The sequence below is a fragment of the Acinonyx jubatus genome, chromosome B2, assembly GCF_027475565.1.
Source record: "Acinonyx jubatus isolate Ajub_Pintada_27869175 chromosome B2, VMU_Ajub_asm_v1.0, whole genome shotgun sequence".
Taxonomy (NCBI): Eukaryota; Metazoa; Chordata; class Mammalia; order Carnivora; family Felidae; genus Acinonyx; species Acinonyx jubatus.
The window spans coordinates 10,583,717-10,603,781 of record NC_069385.1 but is presented as its reverse complement, the minus strand read 5'-3'; the positions used below and the strand labels follow the sequence as shown (position 1 = coordinate 10,603,781).

The 20,065-nt window shown below is 46.9% G+C and overlaps 1 protein-coding gene across 11 annotated transcripts in view; it reads left to right on the top strand.

Moving 5' to 3' along the window:
* Positions 1 to 19,240, top strand: part of ARID1B (AT-rich interaction domain 1B) — a 448,658-nt gene extending 429,418 nt beyond the window's left edge. For all 11 annotated transcript variants that reach the window (XM_053222044.1, XM_027056567.2, XM_053222045.1 and 8 more), the window contains 7 exons: positions 128 to 266; positions 517 to 689; positions 6,571 to 6,718; positions 9,161 to 9,257; positions 10,727 to 11,510; positions 13,746 to 13,876; positions 16,041 to 19,240. In XM_053222044.1, coding sequence (XP_053078019.1) covers positions 128 to 266; positions 517 to 689; positions 6,571 to 6,718; positions 9,161 to 9,257; positions 10,727 to 11,510; positions 13,746 to 13,876; positions 16,041 to 17,777 — 3,209 coding nt within the window. In that variant the 3' untranslated portion in view covers positions 17,778 to 19,240. The remainder of the gene's footprint in view (positions 1 to 127; positions 267 to 516; positions 690 to 6,570; positions 6,719 to 9,160; positions 9,258 to 10,726; positions 11,511 to 13,745; positions 13,877 to 16,040) is intronic.
* The last annotated feature ends 825 nt before the right edge of the window (positions 19,241 to 20,065 follow it).

Below are 20,065 nucleotides of genomic sequence, written 5' to 3'. Positions count from 1 at the left end.
TACTATTTCTAATAAGATGGTGTCTTGTTTTCCTTCCTTTTTTTTTTTTTTTTTTTAAATAAGTAGGGAGGATGAGCTTACTCGATAACCCCTAGTGTCTTCCTTACTTTCTTACTCCTCGTCCCAGCGAACTCAGGGTCCTTGCAAGGTCCTCAGACCCCCCAGTCAACCAGCAGCAATTCGATGGCAGACGTACAAGGCGACCTGAAGCCACCTACCCCAGCGTCTACCCCGCATGGACAGATGACCCCAATGCAAGGTGGAAGGTGTGTACGGTAGGAGATCTCCGTGAGCCCCACAACATCGCATTTATCGATCTCGTAATGTCCTGGAACAGACTGTAAAAGGGCTGTTATTGCCTCACGAGCTACCAAGTGTCGACCAAGAAATTACATCCGTGTAATTTTTCGGATGGTTTTTACATGAAAAACTTTCAAGTTAGGCGCGTTTCCCGATCGGGCATTTGGTGGCAAGTCCTGATATTTCGTTGCGCTTTCCTTGTCCTCGTCTCTTCAGAAGCGGTACAGTCAGCGTGCACGACCCGTTCTCAGACGCCAGTGACTCATCGTTCCCAAAACGGAACTCCATGACCCCAAGCGCCCCGTACCAGCAGAGCATGAGCATGCCTGACGTGATGGGCAGGATGCCCTATGAACCCAACAAGGACCCCTTCGGTGGAATGAGAAAAGGTAAATGCGGAGGGAGCAGACTAGGCCCAGAGGGCATTTTCCTCTCTGCCAGCACGCAGCCAACCCACTTACCCATTAGAGACGTGTCTGAGCCGCAGCTCCCCAACCTACTAGATTTCTGGCCTCGGGAAAAGTACTCAGTAGCTCTGTGCCTCAGTTTCCTCATCTAGGAATTAGGGCAATAACAAGACCTGCCTAAAGGATGTGACGAGGATTGAGTTCATGTACAAAAAGCCCACTGAAGAAATGACTGGTGCACGCAGTGGCACGCGTGCTCCTGGAGCTCCCTCGCGCTGCACGCCTTGTTGTATACCATGGGCTGGGCAGGGGCTAGGCGCTAGGTAGTGTGATAAGTCAGACGTAGTTCCTCCCGGAGTTGACGGTGTCTTAGGGGGAACAAACAAAAAGTAAGCAAAACCACAAATACGTAATTAAATATGGTGGCTGATGGAAGGAAGGGCACCAAGTGCGGCGATGCGGGTTAAGGGTCACGGAAGGGAAGGACATATGAGAAGGGATGGTCGGGAGGGGAGGGCTTTGAGGAGATGTCGGTTATCTGCTGAGACCTGAGGAATGAGGAGTAGAGAAGTGCAGGGGAGGGGGAAGGCCCGAGGCAGGAGTGGGCTTGGCGTGTTTGAGGAGGTGGAAGGCATCTGGGGATAACGGGCAGGGGGGAGGCTGAGTGCACCGAAGCCATCAGGGCCACTGGGCCAGAACTTCCAGCCTCCCCCGGCTTGGGGATGAGTCTGGGTTTGTACCCTCGCCGCAAGATGTTCTGTAGGAAGTGACGTGACTGGGTCTTTTGTTGAAAAACAAGTAACTGGGCATCTACGGAGAGTGTGTTGGCAGGACCACTGTGATGGTCCAGGGGAGAGATGACAGGGCGGAGTCAGATTCCAGCAGCCAAGAGAAAAGCAGAAGCACTCATCACACGTTCTGGACTTAGAAAGAACAGGCCGGGCTTGCTGGATTGACCGTGGGGGTCAAGGTGAGACCTTACTGAGAGGGTGACGACCTTACTACTTTGGAGATGCCCGCCTGGGAAGGGGCCCGCTGGTAGCGCTCACTGTTAGCGCCTGCACTGTGGACAGCTGCGGGAGGAACGAGAGAGAAGCCCCGTGTTGACTTGGGGATGTGCTAAGGCGGGAGGTGGTGGAATGTCTGTCTGGAGCTGGGCAGAGCGTTGGAATTAGGAATCATTTCAGGGAACTCAGCAGAGGAGTGGGATGGAGCATCATGGGATGGATGGGATCACCAAGAATTGGGAGAGTTCTGACGGACGTTCGCAAACACCCAGCGTGGTTTTTCCCTTTATGCTCATCAATCCCCAGCGCCCACTTGGCTCTGAGAACGTAGCATCTAAGCCTCTGCCCTTTGAGCGCCTCCCGAGGCCCGCACACTCCGAGCTCTTTGGCACCCTTCCAGGTGCAGGCGCGCTATGAAATTGAGGCATGATAGTGAATATCATTGGAAGAAATACAGAAAAGGAGCAAATACTGTTTTCACGGAATTGCTTCTCGGATCCCTTAAACAGTAGTACCTCTATTTAGATGTTCGGGGTATGTGAATTTCTCGATATGTTACCCTTAGTCGAGAGAAACGTAAAGCCCAAAGCCTTGGTTTTCACAACTATTATGGATCAGTGAAAGGCAAAAATGAATCATTTCAAAATTTTAAGTATTTATTTTTTACTTTTTTTTACATCTATTCATTTTTGAGAGACAGAGTGTGAGCAGGGGAGGGGCAGAGAGAGGGAGGCACAGAATCCGAAGCAGGCTCCAGGCTCTGAGCCGTCATCACAGAGCCTGATGTGGGCCTCGAACCCACAGACCGTGAGATTATGACCTGAGCCAAAGTCGGATGCTCAACCGACTGAGCCCCTCAGGCGCCCCATTTCAACATTTTAAGTATTAGGCATGTATCGTTTAACTACCAAATGAGATTATGTTTCATGTGTATTTCTTAATAACATTTCAGGTATGTTCCACAGAGTAAAATAATCTAATTTTTCGTTTCAAAAAGTTTCAGAGCTGTCTGTTCCAAGTGAATATTCTACAGAACATGCAATAAATCTGTAAGCTCAGAAACTCAAAAGCCTTGTAAACGTTGGAGGTGGTTATTTTTCTTAGTGGTATGAGATATTAGAAAGAACATTTTGTTCTTGCTGATGGTGGTTGTATCACATTTTTAGGCTCTGAAAATATGACAATAACATGGGGAAAATAATTAGTAGTGTTTGGAATCTGGCTTCAAAAGCTATGTGAACCGTTTCCATTAGCCCCACCTGTATGCTATATTAGACACTGAGAGTTGTATTTCTTTTGTTTCTGTGTGCCTACAGTTTTTCTTATTGTGAAAATAAATTGGGTGGAGGGGATGATTGTGGATTACCTTGTTAGGCACTAGCAAGCTGTATCATGTGTTTTCATCAACTGTGTAAGTGATACAGTGGCTGAGAGGGGACCCCCTTCTCACATTTCCCCGGGACATTTCAGCTCACCTGCTACCTTACCATGCTGGTGTAGTTAGCACCAAATTAAAGCAGATAAACAGAAAACCCACAGGAAACAAATTTTTTTCTCGCCCTGTCCCTGTTACAATAAGTTTCGCATTCCTCAGTTCACATTATTCTGTCGGTGAACTGGTGGTGCTCCGATTTCTTATGTAATGACCAACATTAGGGGAAAGCCCGCTCTTTGTTGCTGCCGCTGGCCTACAGCGTGGTGTAGGGCAGAGACCAGAACCTGTCCCAGCCTCAGTGGCCCTAAGCATCCTTGGCCCCACCCGCCCGCCCCCCACCTCTATAATTCATTACTGATTGAAGGATTGATTAATTGCTTATAAGTGAACAGTAAGTGAATATTTACATACTGTATATCTAAACAGTATATTTTGAATACCCGTTAATATCTTTATACATCATCCTTTTTCTTAATGCTCCAGTAGTGAACGTGTTGTTTCATCATGCTTTGCTCTTCTTAAACATGAAGCTGTGATTATTGACGTATAGCTGTTTTTTCACATGTGTAAGAGTGTGTCTGTGAAATAGATTCTTGAAAGAATAACCGAGGGGCATCTGGGTGGCTCAGTCGGTTGAGCGACTGACTTCGACTCAGGTCATGATCTCATGGTCCGTGAGTTCAAGCCCCGCGTCGGGCTCTGTGCTGGCAGCTCGGAGCCTGGAGCCTGCTTCCGATTCTGTGTCTCCCCCCTCTCTGCCCCTCCCCCGCTCATTCTCTCTCTCTCTCTCTCAATAATAAACATTAAAAAATTAAAAAAAAAAAAAAAGAATAACCGAATCAAGGGATGTGAACTTTTTTTTTTTTTTTTTTAGTTTACGGAGTATCTTTTACTCCATAACAAACCGCCACAGAAAGCGGCTTTAAACAACAGCACTTGGGTATGTCTCACAGTCCTCTGGTGGGCGGGGTGGTTCTGCATTTCGAGTTGTCAGCCGGGACCCTGAGGCAGCCTCTGTCACCTGGAAGCCTGATTAGGGACTCTGCTGGAGCCGCATCACTTGAATGGCCGGTGTCATCTGGAGGGTCTGTTGGGAACTCCTCGGAACCTGTCGGCTAGGGGGCCTCCCCCCTGGGCCGTCCCACGGAGCTTCTGGGGTGCCTCGTGGCGTGGTGGATGGGTCACAGACACTCCCAGTTAAAGGTTAAGTTAAAAGTCGCTTGTCAGTTTAATACTCTTCACATGAACGTGGAACAGTGTGTGGCCCTCACTCCCTACCAAGAATGATCATTATCAGTCCTTTTAATAGTTGCCAGTCAGATGGGGGGGGAGGAGTGGAGGGGACGGGAGGGCCTCATAGTTGTTTTGACTTGCATTTCTTTAATTGCTAGTGAAATCAGACACCTTTTCATATATTGATGGGCCATTTGTTTTCTTTTTTTCTGAATGTCCATTTATGCGTTTACCCATTTTTTTAAAAATCTGGTTGTCTTTTTCCTTACCTATTTTCAAAGAATTTTTCTTGTATCAAGGAATTAAGCTATTTAACTTTAATTATCCCCCTTAATGTTTGCCTGTCTCTGTTCTTCCATTTATAAAACGGAAAGTAACATCAAAACTCATTCTACCACACGTGGACTTAAGGTGGAAGATACAGTGTGAGATAGCTCACTTGCGAAGCACAGAGCCCCCCGCCCGTGTGAGACCCCATTATCTGCACCTCTGTTCTAGCAAATTCCATCAGCTCACAGACGTTTAATCAGCTTTTGCTTCGTGTCACATAAAAGTAACCTTCCTAGGATGAAGAAGGGTAGTAGCACTGTATACCAATTAAGATTTGCATTAAAATGTTTAATTTGCCTACAGGCTAGTTTTTGGGCTTGACCCAATTTCCTTCAGGCTCTGAGCTGATGCTAATTTGCATATTTGACCTAATTGCCACTCTACGCCCTGATAGAAATACTAGTATTTCATCCATTCTTGAGTTATTCTTAATCCCCTAGTGGTTTTCCTTTTCCTGGTTTTGGAGTGAGTCTGCTGATAGGTATTCGTGCTAAGGTTTTTTTCTTTTTTCCCCCGTAAGGGAAGGGAACTAACTTTACCCATACAGCTGACCCTTGAACAACACAGGTTTACACAGATTTTTTCAATAAATAGATGTATGGTACTAGAGATGCTTTTCTTTTCTTTTATTTTTTTTTTAAGTTTATGTATTTTGAGAGAGAGAGAAAGAGAGCATGCTTTCAAGCCAGGGAGAGGGAGAGAGAATCCCAAACAGGCTCCGAGTTGTTAGCACGGATCCCGACACGGGGGTCGATCTCACAAACCAAGACATCATGACCTGAGCTGAAATCAAGAGTCAGATACTTAACTGACTGAGCCAGCTAGGCGCCCCATAAATGTGTTTTCTCGTAAGATTTTCTTAACATTTTCTTTTCTTTTCTTTAGCTTTGTTGTAAGAATACAGTATATAGTACGTATAACGGTGGCCTGTTAGTAGTTGATTTTAAGGGGGAGTCCAAAGTTGTACATGGATTTTCAACTTCGCGGGGGTGAGCACCTCTAACCCGCGCAAGAAGGGTCAACTGTGTATGCATTTCTTTCTCACAACCACTGCATGAGGTGGTATTACCAACTTTACTTCATCGACAGGGAGTTGAACTCAGAAGTTTGATGACCTACCCAAGAAAGGGCCGGTGTTCACTCTCTACCTTACTTCATAACAAATTACCACAAACTCAGCAGCCTAAAACAACATCAGTTTACGGTCCCATGTTCCCGCGGGCTCTCAGCTCAGGGCCTTACACGGCAGACATCAGCATGTCAGCCAGGACTCAGGGCCCTCTTCCGAGCTCGTTGAGGTTGTTGGCAGATTTGGTTCCTCGAAGTCGAAGGACTGAGGTCTCATTGTCTTGTTGGCTGTCGTCTGCCTTCACAGTCCTAGAAGCTGCCACCTTTGTGAATAAGTGGCCTTCTCCACTGCATGGTGGGTGCCTCCTCAAGGGCGGCAGGCGGGTGTCTCTGACTTCCAGACACAGATTGAAAGGGCACGCCTGGATAATCTCCCTTTTAGTTGACTGCCAGTCAGCTGATGAGTCACTTTAGTTACATCTGTGAAATCCCTTTGGCCATCAAATGTAACATAATCATGGGAGCCATGTTCCCATCATATTCGTGGGTTCTACCGGTACTCCAGGTGGGGGCTCATTTAAGGCCCGTGCATGGGGTCAGGGATGGGGATCTTGGGGTCCTTCCTGAGTCCAGACCTTACACTCATTGGTTTGTATTGTTGTCGGCCATATTAAGACTGAGACATCTACATCTGCCATATTGAGGTTAACAGAAATGACTAGAAGGGCTGTCTGGGCCCCTTGGGGGTCGAAAATGCTTAATTTTATATCCGTGATTTAAAATGTTGCAGTGCCTGGGAGCAGTGAGCCCTTTATGACTCAAGGACAAATGCCCACTAGCAGTGTGCAGGACGTGTATAACCAGAGTCCCTCCGGAGCACTGTCCGGTCTGGGCATGGGGCGGCAGCAGTTTCCCTACGGAGCCGGCTACGACCGAAGGTGAGTGTTTTCTAAGACGACACGGAGAGAGTGCTAGAAACTGCACTCTCCTCACACGTGCGTTTCCGAGCCCGGGGAGCCGACGACAGCACACAGTACCTGCTTTCCCGCTAAGCGTCGTGTGGGGTGGCTGCCTTCAGGCCGGGGGAGGGGGACGCCTGAGAACCAGGTGGCCCTGTCAGCACCCGGATGCTCGGCCCCTGTCCCCGCACCGAGACCCCCACCTCCAGCTGCCCCGAGCGGCTCCTCCTGTGAACGGCCACAAAGTCAGGCGTGTAGCATCGCCCGACCGCCTTCCCGCCTGCATCTCTTCCCTCGGGAAAGCCACCCAGGAAGCTCTCGAAAAAGTCTTCCAGGCCTTGTCTTCTCAGACGTTTCCATTCTTCCCTGCGAACGTGTGAAACGGAGAGAGACTACTCTGCTCCTTAAGAAACATCTCTGAGGAAAGCCACGGCAGTCTTTTTTTTTCAGGGTGGCCTCTGGACACTGAAATGTTGGGCTTCAGCGCTCATCCAGATTAGTTTTAGTTAGATGGAGGGAAAGTCATTGAAGTGTCTCTGAGAGGTCGCCGGAAACTGCTTCCTAAACTAGTGGCTTATGGGAGACTTCTTTTGGTGAAGCAGGCCCCTCACCTGTGCCCCTGACCTGAGTACTTACTACGAAAGCCCCTTCCCCTGGATGGGAGGTTCTTTACCTCACCGTTGCACAGGTGCTCAGAAACAAAGTCTTGAATGTAATATTTGTGATTTTGGAAGGAAATTGAGGCTCACTAGAGGACTCCGTTTGTAACTGTGGCCACAGGGGCATGGCTCGGGGTAGGGATGGCTGGTGTGGTGGTGTTCCTCACAGACTGCCCACCTGCTGGGCCGCGGGCAGTGGTGAAGTCTTGGGAAGGTTCCCTCCCCCCCCCCCCCGCCCCACCCCGTAACACAAACAGGAAGGAAGGAAGTTTGAAAATCACTGTTTTTACCAAATAATATTTCTTTCCGGCACTTTCTGTGCACCTGGTTCTTGCGATTACACATAGCCATCACAAGCTTAAAGTGATTTGGTACTTTCTAGTAGCGACTTAAGAACCTAGACTTCGGATTCTTACCCTGGCCATAAGTGTGGTGACTGTTTATTTGTGGTGTGTCCGTTAACCAGTTAACCATCATGCTTAGTGTGCTGGAGCAGGGATTTGACTTAGATCCGTTTTTGAGGATCCAAGAGCAACTCTTTTTTCCTTTTCCTTCCTTCCTTCCTTCTCTCCTTCCTACCTTCCAATGAGATTAGGAGAACAACTCTCTTGGAACATATATTCGTAAATGAACCCAGGCAGATGCGCTGTTCTGTTTCTTCTAGAATGCTTTCTAGAACTGGTTTAGGTCATCTGGCTGTACCCCATTAGGGCTTATTTACCTTTGATAGATTTTCTAAAAAGTGTTACTTTGTTCAGCTTAAATTTTATCTATGTCAATTCTATTTCTTTCCTCAACTGTAAGCTTCCTTCTAGCTGTTAATGCCCTTCGCAAACACGTCTCCTATGTCTGTTTTACCCGTGATCTTCTAAAAATTCATTTATTTTCTTTCTTATTTTCATTCCTTGACCAGTTTAGGCATATATTCAATCCAAGTATTGTCTTTCTTACAGGATTCAATCGATACACTAAGTAAACCAGTTTCTCTCTTTAAACTTCAAATCCATTGCTCTTTTAAGCGTGCTACTTTTATGGTATTTATAGCTGCTCAGTGTAATGGCAGTTGAAAAATAAGTGTATTAGTCATTCCCATTTTAAGATTTAGAAATGTAAAAAAGATTTAAACGTAGGAGTACGTTTAAATCAACCCCGTCACTCTTGTAAGTCCTCTCTGTTACTCTTTTCTGTGGCCTTGTAGGGTCATGGGACTTCAAAATTTTGAGTAGGTCTATTTTTACAATTATTAGCTAACTCGGTATCATTTTGGATGAATCGGGAAGTACGCTTTTTAAGAGATTGAACACTTCCTATTCATAATGAGAAGATAAGTAGAGACAGTTTCCGTGCTTATACGTCTGTGTTCTGGCACTCCCAGAAATCCCGCTTTGATTCTTACGTTGCTTTTGTTATCTCCTGCTTTCATGAACACCTCACATCACCATGTTGTGACACTCCCCGGGGCCGCGTCAGTGGGTGGGCGGAGGCTCCTCTCAAAGGCAGAGGGTGCCAGCCTGTCCTGCCGGGACTCCTCACACACCTACTAGCCAGGAGATTGGCAGCGTTCCCAAAACGGGTGTGCCCATCCCTTTGGCTAAAAGTTCAAGTGCTGTTTCTGCTTGGCGTGCCTCTGTTGGAAGGTGTTGTGCAGTGAGGGAGAGACCAGACCACTCGGGGGTGCAGAATTCCCAGCAGTGAACTGTTCATTTCTCTCTCGGCCTGAGGTCTTTTGAAAATGAAGTTCTCTTTGAATGGCTCATTCTAGGCACGAACCTTACGGGCAGCAGTACCCAGGCCAAGGCCCTCCCTCAGGACAGCCGCCATATGGAGGACACCAGCCCGGCCTGTATCCACAGCAGCCGGTGAGTTGGCGGGCAGGAATGCATCTCTGTGCTTTCTGTTTAAAACTCAAATTTGCGTTACTTCTGAGAAGTTTTAGGAAGTATAACAATAAACGGTGGTATTTATTGAACACTCAGGATATATTTGCTCGTGCTAGAAAATATTGTTAGGATTTTAAAGTCAGCACATTTTAAAAAGCTCTTGATATATGGGATCCCGCAACAAATATAACATGTTGTGGGAAGCAAAGGACGTTCATCCTTGTAAATAACGCCCGGCCGGAGTAAAGGTTTCTTAAACGGGTGTCTGGTGTGTGTGTTGTCCTGTCAGGTGCCTGAACTGAAATTTGTCGATGTTTTAAAGAAGGTGTGTAGAAGAAAAAAAACAACTTCAAATATTATATACCAGTATCAAAAGTTAAAAGTTAATTGGCTTTTTAAAAACAAGATCTTAAGGACCGCGTGTTTTGCTGACATGGCGGGGGGGGGGGGGGGGGGGGGGGTTACGCTGGCCTACGCGGCCGTGGGTCTTCAGTTGTGTAAGATAACCTTGCAGATGTCGCTACTGATGCAGAGAATTGCCCACCATGCTGTGGCCGTTCAGACACAGGACTTTGCTCTCTCGAAACGACTTTTCAGGTCTGAGACCTCTGGTAACACGGAAGGGGTTTTAAGCATTGAATTCTACTGGAGCGTGTATGTACGTGACTTTTATTTTTACACCAGCTGGTCCTAAACAGCTTCTGGGTGAGGTGAAAGAACACGAACACATCCACATCTCTCTACGTCAGGAGGTTCCCGCCTGATGGGGTGCTGACACCCGGATGTCCCCAGGAGGGGAACCTAGTAACGTGGGCTGCACCGGGCCTGCTGTCAGAGGCTGGGACCAGCGGGGCTTGCGGGGGAGACTGTGACCTGCACAACTGGAAGTCGGGGTGGGGGCCGTAGACCGTAGGGTGTCCGTGCAGGCCCGGTCTGAGGAGCCAGATGCCGTGGGGAGACATTGCTAACGCAAAGCTAGGCCTGAGAAATCTGTCCAGGGGCTTTCAGGCTGGCCTTCAGGAAGCTCAGTCCATTCTGGTGAGAGTTTTCCTCTTCCTGCCGAGGCACCTTCGTGTAGTCCCGAGCCCCTGTCTGGCGTCGCCTGTGTGGGAGTCTCCAAAGCCACGTCCTCCTATATTGCAGCCCTGAGAAATCCCAAAAGGGAGGAGAGATACCTACCAGGAAAAAGAGAGAGGAAGCTTTCTTTTCCCCACAGAAAATTCCAAGCACACGAAAACAAACTTTGGAAACCCTCTTCGGAGTCCATGATGTGGTATCCTAATCCGGAAATAGAGTGCCTAAATTGTTAGTCCTTAGTTGTCACAGGAGCTTCCCATACCCATTTTGAAATGAACATTCCACCAGGTAATAACTGTTTTGCATAATTTAAGTGTGTGATTATACCTGTAAAAGCACATCAGTGTGATTTGTCTTTATATGAATTTCAGAATTACAAACGCCATATGGACGGCATGTATGGGCCTCCGGCCAAACGCCACGAGGGAGACATGTACAACATGCAGTTCGGCAGCCAGCAGCAAGAGATGTATAACCAGTACGGAAGTTCCTACTCCGGACCGGACAGGAGGCCCATCCAGGGGCAGTATCCGTACCCCTACAACAGAGAGAGGGTGCAGGGCCCCGGGCAGATGCAGCCGCACGGGATCCCGCCTCCCATGATGGGCGGCCCCATGCAGTCGTCCTCCAGCGAAGGGCCTCAGCAGAGCATGTGGGCGACGCGCAATGATATGCCTTACCCCTACCAGAACCGGCAGGGCCCCGGGGGCCCGGCCCAGGCCCCGCCGTATCCAGGCATGAACCGCACGGATGATATGCTGGTACCTGAGCAAAGGATCAATCACGAGAGCCAGTGGCCTTCCCACGTCAGCCAACGTCAGCCTTACATGTCCTCTCCCGCCTCCATGCAGCCCATCACGCGCCCGCCTCAGTCATCCTACCAGACGCCTCCATCACTGCCAAACCACATCTCCAGAGCCCCCAGCCCCGCGTCCTTCCAGCGCTCCCTGGAGAGCCGCATGTCCCCCAGCAAGTCTCCCTTTCTGCCCTCTCTGAAGATGCAGAAGGTCCTGCCCACCGTCCCCACGGCCCAGGTCACGGGCCCGCCCCCCCAGCCACCCCCGATCCGAAGGGAGATCACCTTCCCTCCTGGCTCAGTCGAGGCATCGCAGCCAGTCCTGAAACAAAGGCGAAAGATTACCTCAAAAGATATCGGTAAGCGTTCCGGGCTCGGTCCGGAAATGGAGCCCAGTTGTGTTCTAGAATTTTCATGTTGGCTTAGATCTAGCTCCTGTTAATCTCAAAGGGATGAAGTTCTTAGGACGACAAGCTGTCAAGCAGTGGTTCTACGCAGGGGCAATACTTGGAAGCTGCTGATCCGAGTTCAGAAACAGTGCCCGAGAGGAGCGTGAATTGACGTGGGATTTTTCCACAGGAGCGTTATCTGTGCGCGAGAGTAGAGCCCCAAGTGAAAGACCAGGGGATCCTCAGCGACTACCGAGTTCTGAGCTTAAAGCTTTGACCTTAACCAGGCACTTAATCTCTGCAGTGTGAGCCTAACAGCCGAGAGGCTAATGAAATGCTGAGGTGGCCTGAGAAAATACGAGCCACTCTGTAATTTTGGTAACAACATACAGACCGTGAGCTTCCCCGGGAAAAAGTAGAAGCCTGCATGTGATACGTAGATAAATATATAGTATATGCGGAATTTGATATGCTTTGATGTATAGAATTGATGGTAACCCGGTGCTGGTAGATATGGGCCCAAAAGCTATTTCAGTCGGGTGCAAATCATGTTTATTCATTCTGTTGGGATGTTCTGAATGCTAATTAGAGATCTGGAACATCTAGGAGTACGCACAGTTTTTCTGCATTATTTTTGAAGTCCTTTTAATACGGCAAAGGAAATTATAGATCTTGGTCATACAAAAAAGTTTTCAAAAATCTCAAAATCACTTGACTTGAAATCATTTACTACAGGGACTAGAAAATCAAAGATATTAGAGATGTTTTCAACCATCAGAATTAAGGACCTGTACAGAGAGAGGGAGAGAGAAGTAAGGAGTTTTATAGAGAGGGTTGCTGGAGACGAGGAGGAGATACAGACACCGAGCACCATTTTCTATATGGAAAGATATACGTAAAAATATGCACATGTGTCTGTGTGTTTATGCGTGTGCACATAAATAAATGTATTTAAATTTCTATACATGTCTTTGCACATGTTAGATCAGTGTTTGTCTTCAGCCTGGGGAAAGTTATGTTCCTTATTTGAAGAAAAAAATTTTCTAATGTTTATTTATTTTTGAGAGAGAGAAAGAGAGAGAGACAGAGCGTGAATGGGGGAGGGCAGAGAGCGAGGGAGACACAGAATCCGAAGCGGGCTCCAGGCTCTGAGCCATCAGCACAGAGCCCTATGCGGAGCTCAAATCCACAAACTGCAAGATCATGCCCTGAACCGAAGTGGGACGCCTAAGTGGCTGAGCCACCCAGGCGCCCCTATGTTCCTTATTTTAAAAAGGAAGTTTGCCTTTTCTGTTAGAAAAGTTTTGTGTGCCTCTTAGAAAATAGGAAACGTAGATGAGATCAACCTAGAGGTGGAAACCCACGGCCCCCCCAGCACAGGAGATCACTGCTGATGTCTGGCATTGGCTGTGGCCCTGGTGACTTCTGACCGCACAGGCCTGCTCGCGCCATGTGCTTCCGCCCGCTTCCCGAGACAGAGATTTCAGACCTATCGCGGGCCTCTTCTCCCAGCCCCATCTTACGGCAGATCCTGCAAATGTCTTCTCTAACCCCTCTCTCCTCTTCGGTAACAGGAAGGGGGGAAAGAAAAGCGCAGTCGCTCTGTTTCCCATCCCCTGGCTCAGACCAAGCTGTTGAAAAATCTGAACCATCAAAGTGCTAATAATTGTCAGCAGCATGTTCTGAGGGCAGGAGCTCGGATAGAAGAGGACAGCAAGGGAGTATCAAGACTCTATATCTGAGAATGTGCTGCCGCATACTCACCAGCCTTCCAGAGATCTGCCAGAGGGGCCTCCCTGAGACATTTGGGAATGGAGCGGGCCAAAGAAGACAACCAGTTTTTTTGCTGTGACTCCATTACTAACACTCTGCTGCGTCATTACAGAGTCCGTTAGGGACTAAAGGAAATAAGTCGGAGATGAGAAAGGGCCCTTGTGCTTATTAGCACTCCCACCTCTAGAAGCACTTTGGGCTCATGTGTAACCAACAAGCCAAAGGATCTTAAACGACAGCAGTTTCTTAGTAAGCCGTCCCCTCCGTGTGAATTCTGGAAACGATCGCATTTAACTGCGCCTTGGCACATTTGTTTGAAATCAGTACCTCACTCAACACCCCGCTTCTTTCTTCTTATTCTTTCGTTATTTTCTGTTCTTTCATGCACAGAGTTAATATTCACCTCATCCTTGTCCTTTCCCCTGGTTTTAGTTACTCCTGAGGCCTGGCGTGTGATGATGTCCCTCAAGTCCGGTCTTTTGGCTGAAAGCACATGGGCTCTGGACACCATTAACATTCTCCTGTACGATGACAGCACTGTCGCCACCTTCAGTCTCTCCCAGGTACACCAGCGCCCATCCAGCCAGGGGCCGGGGTAGAACAAGAAAGTTCAGGAGCTCATGCTTGAACACATGCCCAGAGTGGTGGGCACCCCGGGACGCAGGGCTGTCCTCGTGGCTGTTACACATGTAGAGCTGTCTGGGCGCTTAATCCGGGAATCATAATTCCTTCCAGGCTCCAGTATAATAAGCACACGCATACGTGTGCTTCTCCTGAGAAAACAGTCCTCTGTGCACACGTGTGTGTGTATGTGTGTGTGCGGCATAGATAACAGTGAAAGTAATTGTTGTTCAGAATGAATATCAGCAGGCGGGTGGGAGGTAATCCAGACACAAAGCCGGCGCTGAAGTCAGGCTGAATACGCAAGAGCTTATAACAGGACATACTCTACTTTCCAGTGAGACATAATCCCTTCCTTTTAATTAAAAAGAAATGTTATAGAAAATGTACGAGAGAGAGAGAGAGAGAGAGAGAGGCAGAGAGAACAGCTTGGTGAACCCCCATATACCCATCACTCAGCTGAAATAGTTGTGAACTCACGGCCAAACTTGTTTCTTGGTCTCCTTCCTTCCTTTCTGCCTCTGTCCACCTTATTCTGAAGGAGTCATTGAAAAGCCTACTAATCTTAGGAAGCTTAACGCTGTCCTTTGTTCAGTGCTAGACTTAAGGTGTGGCTTCCAGCATTAATTGCTAGAAGAGAGAAGGGGAGCAGAGGGTTAGGGGAAATGGCCCAACTAAGCTACAGACTTGTAAAGAAATATGTAGAAACAAAAACAAGAAAAGGTAATTCTCCTTACTGAGTACGCACAATTCTCTGCTTTGGGGGGAGAAAACCAAAACATCTAATTACCTTGCTTCTGTCGAAATTAGACCAGAACCTTCCACTTGGTCTTTTCTTCTCACATTTCAGTCCTTCATGATAGCCCTGAAAGGCAATTTTTCACTTGATAGGAAGTGTATTAATAAGGTTATAAACATAGCTTGAAGTCCACTGTAACAGAAAATATTTTAAAATGTATACGCCTCCCTTAGAGTAATGGCCTTTCAGCCTTCTGTTGGGTGAACGACTGTTGATCACACATTTTAGTAACCAGAATTGCTTTGGTAACTTGCCCCTTCCCCTGCCCTGGGAAAAAAGTTCACTTTAAGTATGGTGGGGGCGGGGGGGAGATAAACGCCCAAACCTTCACTTGCAAAATTGTGTGCCTTCATCCCCTAAAAGTGAGTACTTTGTGGTTAGTACCTCAGTTTCCCCTTTCTCCTTAATAATTGTTTCAACCCCACTTTCAGGAAACTGATAGCAGGATATGAAAGTATGGTTGATTTCCAAAACACCTATCATTAAAGACTCCTCCCTTCCTTATTAACCCTTTATCATCCCTAAACGCGGTGGCGCGGGTGCTGGGGGCGGGGAGCTGGGGCAGTTGCTAATCGTGGAGCGTGTTGATTTTCTTGATGCACACATTCGCTTAAAGGAAACAAAACTGGTTCTCATAGTTGCTTTTGTCTTTCAGTTAGAGTTGTGATAACTGAAATGTAAAATTGCATTCGATGAAACATTCTAATTCATTTATCAGGGACTAAATTGATTTGTTTTTAATTTTCTGTGTTTATGAGCTACTACATTGCTGAAATTATCTTCTCCCAAAGATATATGGAGAATGTAAATTAGAGTAACCTATGGCACCTGAGACAAAAATAACCATAAAATCCTAAGAATAATAACCATAAAAATCCAGGCAAGCAAGTCTCAGATAAATAGCAGAAGAGAACAGACTCACTTTGGGTGAATGAGTCTATAAAATCCACGTTCCCACTCTTCTAATATGGAGTGTGTTGTACCTAAATCAGAAGAAAACACAAAGAGCACAAAGCAGTCCGTCACTGATACTATTAAAGGTAAGAAAATAACACGGAAGTTTCCATACTGATAGAGTAGGAAAGTAAGCAGCAAATAAAAAACATGTGGTTTCGTCAACAATGTAAAATTCAGGAGACGGCTCCCACCCATCTGTGGTTTCTCTTTCTTGGCCCAGACAAAAAGGAAATGAATCGTGTGAAAATCACCCTAAAAATGTATTGATAGTTATTAGGATTGTTACCCTTCTCAGTCCCCGTGTGAGGTTATGACATTGTCCCCGTTCTTGTTCTTGTCCTCCTCTCTAGCTGTCCGGATTTCTGGAACTTTTAGTAGAGTACTTTAGAAAATGCCTAATTGACATTTTTGGAATTCTTACGGAATATGAGGTGGGAGACCCCAGCCAAAAAGCACTTGATCACAATGCGGGGAAGAGAGCTGACAGCCAGTCCTTGGCCGACGAGTCTGGGAAAGAGGAGGAGGGCACCGAGTGTGTGGACGAGGAGGATGACGAGGAGGACGACGAGGAGGACGACGAGGAGGAGGACGACGGGAAGACGGAGACCGAGGAGAAGAGCAGCTCGACCCTGGCCTCTCCCAACGCCACTGCGGATCCGAAGGAGAAGCCCAGGCAAGCTAGCAAGTTCGACAAGCTCCCGATAAAGATAGTCAAAAAGAACAACCTGTTTGTGGTCGACCGATCTGACAAGCTGGGTCGTGTTCAGGAGTTCAACAGCGGACTTCTGCACTGGCAGCTTGGTGGGGGGGACACCACCGAGCACATCCAGACTCACTTTGAGAGCAAGATGGAAATTCCTCCTCGCAGGCGTCCACCTCCCCCTCTGAGCTCCACCGGGAGGAAGAAAGAGCAGGAAGGAAAAGGCGATTCTGACGAGCAGCAAGAGAAGAGCATCATCGCAACCATCGATGATGTCCTCTGTGCTCGGCCGGGGGCGCTGCCCGAAGATGCAAACCCTGGTACCCAGACCGAGAGCGGGAAGTTTCCCTTTGGGATACATCAAGCCAAAAGTCACCGGAACATCAAGCTGCTGGAGGACGAGCCCAGGAGCCGAGACGAGACTCCTCTCTGCACCATCGCGCACTGGCAGGATTCCCTGGCCAAGCGCTGCATCTGTGTGTCGAATATTGTCCGTAGCTTGTCTTTTGTGCCTGGCAATGACGCCGAAATGTCCAAACATCCAGGCTTGGTGCTGATCCTGGGGAAGCTGATTCTCCTTCACCACGAGCATCCAGAGAGGAAGCGAGCGCCGCAGACCTACGAGAAAGAGGAAGACGAGGACAAAGGGGTGGCCTGCAGCAAAGACGAGTGGTGGTGGGACTGCCTGGAGGTCCTAAGGGACAACACGCTGGTCACGTTGGCCAACATTTCCGGGCAACTAGACTTGTCTGCGTACACGGAAAGCATCTGCCTGCCGATTCTGGACGGCTTGCTGCACTGGATGGTGTGCCCGTCGGCAGAGGCACAAGACCCCTTTCCAACCGTGGGACCCAACTCTGTCCTGTCGCCTCAGAGACTTGTGCTGGAGACCCTCTGCAAACTCAGTATCCAGGACAACAACGTGGACCTGATCTTGGCCACGCCTCCATTTAGTCGCCAGGAGAAATTCTACGCTACGTTAGTTAGGTACGTTGGGGATCGCAAAAACCCAGTCTGTCGAGAAATGTCCATGGCGCTCTTATCGAACCTTGCCCAAGGGGACGCACTGGCAGCAAGGGCAATAGCTGTGCAGAAGGGAAGCATCGGAAACTTGATAAGCTTCCTAGAGGACGGGGTCACCATGGCCCAGTATCAGCAGAGCCAGCATAACCTCATGCACATGCAACCGCCGCCTCTAGAACCACCTAGCGTGGACATGATGTGCAGGGCGGCCAAGGCTCTGCTGGCCATGGCCAGGGTGGACGAGAACCGCTCGGAATTCCTTCTGCACGAGGGTCGATTGCTGGATATCTCGATATCAGCCGTCCTGAACTCTCTGGTTGCGTCTGTCATCTGTGATGTACTGTTTCAGATTGGGCAGTTATGACATCAGTGAGAAGGCAGCATGTGTGAGTGAAAACTAGAGGCTCCCGTATAACTGGCTGTTTTCTGTTCTTGTTTATCCAGCGTAGGAAGAAGGAAAAGAAAATCTTTGCTCCTCTGCCCCATTCACTATTTACCAATTGGGAATTAAAGAAATAATTAATTCGAACAGTTATGAAATTAATATTTGCTGTCTGTGTGTATAAGTACATCCTTTTGGGGTTTTTTATTTTGTTTTTTTGTTGTTTTTTTTTTTAACCAAAGTTGCTGTCTAGTGCATTCAAAGGTCACTTGTTGTTTTTCACAGATTTTCTTTTTAATGTTCTTTTCCATGTTGTATTGCATTTTTGGGGAAGCAAATTGACTTTAATGAAACAAATTGCGGCGAAAGATGCTAAGATGGGAAAATTTCACCACACTGAGGCAAAAAAGGTGAAAAAGTGATCAACTTCCTAGGCATGTCATTCTTCAGATAATGAAAACAAAACAAAACAAAACAAAACTGTATCCCATCACCCAAAGCTCTGTGCAATAGAAACTACTTCTAGAGATGTAGGAATAGGGGCTCAAGGAGGTGTGTCAGTCAGTAGTCAGACTATGAAATGATACTGGTTTCTCCACAGGAAAATGGTTCCATTAGGCTAGGAGCAAAAACAATGTCGTTTGAAGTTAAGAGTGAAAACACATACCTGACAACGATCAACGGAAATTGCTTCCTCACCACTACCGTCGGTCATGTCTGCCGTCTGTCGTTGGACCTTCCACGTGACAGTTCTTCACAATTCCTTTAATCATTTTTTAAATATTTTTTTTTTTTTACTGCCTATGGGCTGTGATGTATATAGAAGTTGTACATGAAACACACCCTCATTTTTTCTTTTCTCTTTCCTTTTTTTCTGGTTTTTTTTTTTTTTTTAGTACAAAGTTTTTAGTTTCTTTTTCATGATGTGGTAACTACGAAGCGATGGTAGAGTTAAATAATTTTTTATTTTTATTTTATATATTTTTTCATTAGGGCCATATCTCCAAAAAAAGAAAAAAAAGAAAAAATACAAAAAACAAAAACAAACAAAAAAAAACAAACAAAAAAAAGAGGGTAATGTACAAGTTTCTGTATGTATAAAGTCATGCTCTATTTCGGGAGAGCAGCTGATCACAATTTGCTTCATGAATCAAGGTGTGGAAATGGTTGCATATGGATTGATTTAGAAAATGGTTACCAGTACAGACAAAAAAGAAAAAAATACAACTAAAAGGAAGAAACACAACTTCAAAGATTTTTCAGTGACGAGAATCCACATTTGTATTTCAAGATAATGTAGTTTAAAAAAAAAAAAAAAAGAAAAAAACTTGATGTAAATTCCTCCTTTTCCTCTGGCTTAATGAATATCATTTATTCAGTATAAAATCTTTATATGTTCCACATGTTAAGAATAAATGTACATTAAATCTTGTTAAGCACTGTGATGGGTGTTCTTGAATACTGTTCTAGTTTCCTTACAGTGGTTTCATAGTAACCAAGTTATCCACAAGAAATAGGGGAAATACAGCCGCGGACTAACAGAGTCCCTGTCACGAAACCCTGAGGTCGGGAGGGACCTGTAGGGTTGACCTGCTTTAGAGTGGGGGGGGGGGGGGCAACAGTTCGATTTTTCTCCAATTATTTAGCTAATGAGTCTTTGTTTGAAGCGATCCACGCGAACGACATTGAGGTCTGAGAATCTTCAGTATCTATGGGAGGTGGCTGCCGGCCCAGGAGCTCACTGGCCTGACAGCAGAACATTCTGCCTTTCACTAACCCCGTCTTGATTTTAATCAGAGTTCAGTCTAGTCCACGTTTCTTCTGTGTGCCTCAGAGGTATTTTGCATTTAGTTTACTCCACCGTGTATAATATTTATATTGTGCAATGTTAAAAAGAATATGTTATATTGTATGTGGTGTACATAGTGCAAAGTGATTATTTCTATTTCAGGGCATATTAATATTCTCATATTCCTTCCTACCTGGTGCACAGTAGCTTTTTAATACTGGTCACTTCTAATTTAAACCTTTTCTTCCCGGGTCCTTGACTGTTATCGCGTAACAATCGATCTCTTTGAAACTGCTGCAGAATCCAGCTGTTAGCGGACAGACACCCTCTGACTCTACCTCTTTACCACCCTCCCAGTCACGACACAGAAACCCCAAGTCCTTTCGCCAGACCCGTTGTCCGGGGTTGCACCTGGAAGAGTTAGACAAGAGCACGCAGCCACGACCAGCGTGTGAAACGTGACGCTAGTGTCACGAGAAAC